The sequence below is a fragment of the Silurus aristotelis genome (genome assembly GCF_946808225.1).
Source record: "Silurus aristotelis genome assembly, chromosome: 18".
NCBI lineage: Eukaryota > Metazoa > Chordata > Actinopteri > Siluriformes > Siluridae > Silurus > Silurus aristotelis.
In genome coordinates, this window is record NC_139591.1 from 706,833 (window position 1) to 711,832 (window position 5,000).

The 5,000-nt window shown below is 43.2% G+C and overlaps 1 protein-coding gene and 1 long non-coding RNA gene across 2 annotated transcripts in view; one reads left to right on the forward strand and one right to left on the reverse strand.

The window, feature by feature from the left end:
• The window catches only part of lhfpl6 (LHFPL tetraspan subfamily member 6), a 10,345-nt gene that overhangs the window by 4,552 nt on the left and 793 nt on the right, over window positions 1-5,000 (reverse strand). The window contains exon 2 of the mRNA XM_083567893.1: window positions 3,942-4,460. Coding sequence (XP_083424019.1) covers window positions 3,942-4,460 — 519 coding nt within the window. The remainder of the gene's footprint in view (window positions 1-3,941; window positions 4,461-5,000) is intronic.
• On the forward strand, window positions 715-2,647 carry LOC310740831. The gene is made up of 2 exons (XR_014537761.1): window positions 715-1,282; window positions 1,512-2,647. It is a non-coding gene; the product is annotated as an uncharacterized lncRNA (long non-coding RNA).

Here is a 5,000-nt window from a genome sequence, read left to right on the forward strand (position 1 = left end):
GTATCTGTAGTTGTGTATCTGTAGTTGTGTATCTGTAGATGTGTGCCTGTAGATGTGTATCTGTAGTTGTGTATCTGTAGTTGTGTATCTGTAGATGTGTGCCTGTAGATGTGTATCTGTAGTTGTGTATCTGTAGTTGTGTATCTGTAGATGTGTGCCTGTAGATGTGTATCTGTAGATGTGTATCTGTAGTTGTGTATCTGTAGTTGTGTATCTGTAGATGTGTGCCTGTAGATGTGTATCTGTAGATGTGTATCTGTAGTTGTGTATCTGTAGTTGTGTATCTGTAGATGTGTGCCTGTAGATGTGTATCTGTAGTTGTGTATCTGTAGTTGTGTATCTGTAGATGTGTGCCTGTAGATGTGTATCTGTACATTACCATCTTCTCAAAAGTGGTATACGTGACACAGTTATCTCAATATACAGTGGATTTGAACCAATAACCTTCCAATCAGAAGTTCAATATCCTACGAACTGAGCTTGCTCCTCCCCTCACAGTTCCCTCTATCAGTAATGACGTGTCGGTTTAGCCGCCTTTTTTTTTTTTTTTTTGCGAAATGGAAAATGTCTCTCTTCAGGTCGGCTGTGGAATTTTCCAGGACAACAGAAGGAAACAGCAGAGGGCCTACCAACACCCCCCCTCCCTCCCCCCCAATATAAAACAACATGATCAGGAGGAGGATCTGAGGCTTGTGATTAGTTCCTGGTGAGAAATTTACACTGATATGAAGTTTATAGTATGTGTAAAGAATCAAGAATAATAAAGAGATGCAGGAGAGAAGAAGGCTGTGAGGTTATACCCTGTGAGAAAGAAAGAAGGTTCTGTTCTTTAATGTGGCCAAAAAACTTTATATCTTTAAATTTTTTTTCTTTGGGTGACTGTAGAGGGGCAGCGAGGATCGCCACTTGTGGATCTCCAAGTGTGGATCTCCCAGTAAGAGAGCGACAACGGTTCTATGTGGAACCCCTATAAAACTGTTTGAATGTTTTACACTATCTACATAAAATTCTAAATGAAGTTCAGCACACAGGACCAAACTCAACTAATGTTTGACTGTTTTATTGGTTTTGCCGATTAATCAGCATTGATGATTGATCGCTGGAACTATCAGTTATCAGCAAATATGATAGCGGCCTCTAGAGGCGAGTCACTGACACCACGTGCTGTTTGTGTACTAGATAGAAATTAAGATAGCTATTTAATATGTATTATTTTTAGTGCATAAATTAAGTATACTTATTAATGAATATATTTACTCTCTGTGTGTGTGTGTGTGTGTGTGTGTGTGTGTGTGTGTGTGTGTGTGTGTGTGTGTGTGTGATCTCAACAGAAGATCTCAACAGAATGCTGGTGACTGGAGAGGCCACTAAGGGTCCGCCAACGCATTACTCAGAACCCAAGCTGTCAACATACAGCAATACAGTACAACACAGAACATAATTCAACTCCACACACACACACACACACACACACACACACACACACACACACACACACACACAGAGTAGAGGTGTGTATCCAAGAACGGACATGAACTCTTTCTTTTCACCAGCAGATGATAAACTTTCATTAATCAGCAGAGCAATGCGAGATTTATTTCAGAAACACAGAAGTCTCTTTCTTCCCCTTTTTTTCTCGTTCTTCTCCTCCTTCCTCGCCTTCTTTTTCTTCTCTTTTCCTTCGTCTTCTTCTTCTCCCTCTTCCTTTTCTTCTTCTCCTTCATCTCTTCTTCTTTTTCTTCTGTTCCTCTTCTACTAAATTTCCTTCTTCCATGTCCTCTTTTTTCCTTCTTCTTCTCTCTATCTTTTTCTTCTCATCATCATCTTCTTCCTCATACCTAAATCCAACACCCTGACATCCATTTATACACTCTGGATCTCAGGAAAGTAAAAAAAAAAACCTTACCATTGAAATGAATCTTTTTTTTCCAAATGTCGCCCACAGAAGAATCGAATGTGACTAAACCCCCACAGAAGAACATGAAAGAGAACCAGGTCGCTCCAAGCCTCTGTTTTCATCAGAATTAAAAACACAACCAGAGTATTAATGAGTTATAATTCAGTGTAAATGTCACACAGATAAATTTCTGTACGTGTAAAGAGACGTCCTGCAGAACCCTGAGCCACAAACCCACACCATCGAGTGGAGACATGAAGGCAGAAGTGCACTCACTGAGCTATTCGTCCCTTTAAAGGGAACAAGGGAACATTCCAGACTGATTGCTCAGAGGAAAATGCAGAACTGCATACCGCTGCATACTGGAGAGGACCTGACAGAGACCAGGCACCCAGAGACGCTTCTGTTTATTCATTAATGGAAAGTTTGACATATGTGTGTCTGAGAACGAAAGAGACAGAAAGTACAAAAAATACGTCCTTGTTCTTGTCTCCAGGTTCACAATGTCTTCACACCCTCACACTCTAGTGGTGTTTCCTGTTTAACAACACACTGATTTCTGAACACACACTGCAGCCCGAATCGCACGCCATTAAGACTAGCATTAGGAGCTGAGTGAGGGACACTGAGACACAGGGACACTGAGACACCCTGATGCAAAGACAAAACAGAGAGACACAGGAACCCAGAGACACTGTGACACAGGGACATATAGATACTGAGACACAAAAACAGAGATGCAGGGACAGAGGGATGTTGAGACAAGGACAAAGAGACACCAAGATGCAGAGACACAGAAAACAGTGATGACAGAGACAGAAAAAACCTGCATTCTCAGAAATGGATTCCCGGCTACATGGTGATCTCGAGATCTCAGATGTATCTGCTCGGATATGAAGTCACGTGCCACAATCAGCTCTGTGGAAAAAACTGACGCGATCTGAGCAGCCAATCACGGCTCGATACACACTGTTGCATGTTAGCAATGTTAACAACGTTAACACACTTCATACACACAAGTACACACCTGAGGTGGGAAGAATCTTCTGATGAAATATGTAAAGCCTTTCATCTCCAACTACCAACCATCTGTCTCTCATCTAACCTCAACCTGTGTGTGTTTGTAAAGATAAAGACTGGAGATGAACTGATAAGAAAACACACACACACACACACACACACACACACACACACACACACACACACACACACACACACACACACACACACACACACAAACACACACACACACATCCTGTCACCCTACTGTGGAAAACATTCCTTACATTCCTGAGGGAGACATGAGGGAGACCCCTCGGAGAAAACACACATATACACATAGACCCACACTGAGAGAGAGAGAGAGAGAGAGAGAGAGAGAGAGAGAGAGAGAGAGAGAGAGAGAGAGAGAGAGAGAGAGAGAGAGAGAGAGAGAGAGAGAGAGAAAGAGATAGAAGTCTCTCAATCACACTCTTTAAAGCCTTATATAAGCAAACCTTTCTTATGCTCTTACACAGTCTCTTACACACCCTCACACACACACACACACACACACACACACACACACACACACACACACACACACGGTCTATGATCAACAAAACACAACTTAAAAACAATGAAGGATGTCTATGCATGAAAAGCCATCTACTAATCTTCTAACCATCCATCCATCCACTTCTTTAAATTTACCACCATTTCTTTCAGTCCATCCATCCATCCATCAGTCCATTGTGTACAAAACTCAATCCATACCTTCACCCATCCTATTTAAAAATGCAGAGTTTAATGTCCCTCATCAGAGATTAAATGATATCCCCTCCATCCTTTTACTCATCCATCCATCCATCCATCCATATATACAAAATGCAACCCATGCATACCCCATCCTAGTTCATAAAGTTTCCATCTATCCTACCATCCATCCATATGTACAAACCTCAATCCATGCCTACACCCGAAGTGTAGTTTATAAAATACAGTTAAATCCCTGATCCATCCATCCATCTATATATATATATATGATCTTTTCTCTCAGCCTCACCTCCTACAAGCTGGATTCCTCCTGCCGCTCTCCCGATGGTACGTGATATGATGTCTGTCACGCAGCAGCCTATAAGTGCTGTGAGGGCCACGAGCAGTAGCAGTCCACAGCCGCTTCCCGTCACCACAGTACAGATCCTCCACTCCAGACTAGGGATGCTGAGGAACGAGGCGTAGCGTCCGCAATGGTCTATCATGACTGTGCCTCCATGGATCTCGTCTCGCACCGGGTACGAGCAGCGCCGGAACGTCCCGAACGACACCGGCTTCCCCATCTGAGAGCCCAAGAGCCAGTAAGGCATAAAGAATCCCACACAGGAGGTGACGGCACTCAGCAGAGACATCAGAGCCCACACTACACCAACACACGTCAGACTGGAGCCCATCTCACACACCCCTGACTCGATCACGTGTGAAGGTTCTACACCAGCACCTTCCTGATCCACATGTTCTGTGAGGAGTTCTTTAGTGCTTAGGTTAGTAAAGCTGAAGGTCTGGTGTCCATCTCTCCAGCTTAGGCCTATAATGAGAAAGGAAATGAGTCACTTGTTACCTCTTAGTGTTTGGCAATGACTGGCAACACCATATCTCCTGCACAGGAAATGATAAGTGGAATCAGGTGGGTTTGATCTGGGATCAATGAGACTTCATGAAGAGGAACATTTAGAGGAACCAGACTCCTGCTCTGGTTGAAATTCATAGAACTCGTCCTCTCCTGAATATAGAAATCATTACAGTATAAAGGTGTGAAGAAATAAACACAGTTTTGAGTGTGCTGTGTGTGTGTGTGTGTGTGTGTGTGTGTGTGTGTGTGTGTGTGTGTGTGTGTGCGTGTTCTGTGAGTGTACTGAAATGTGCTGTGTGAGTGTGTTGTGAGAGTGCTGTGTGTTGTGAGTGTGTTGTGAGTGTTGTGTGTTGTGAGTGTGCTGTGTGTTGTGAGTGTGTTGTGAGTGTGCTGTGTGTTGTGAGTGTGTTGTGTGTTGTGAGTGTGTTGTGAGTGTGCTGTGTGTTGTGAGTGTGTTGTGAGTGTTGTGTGTTGTGAGTGTGCTGTGTGTTACGA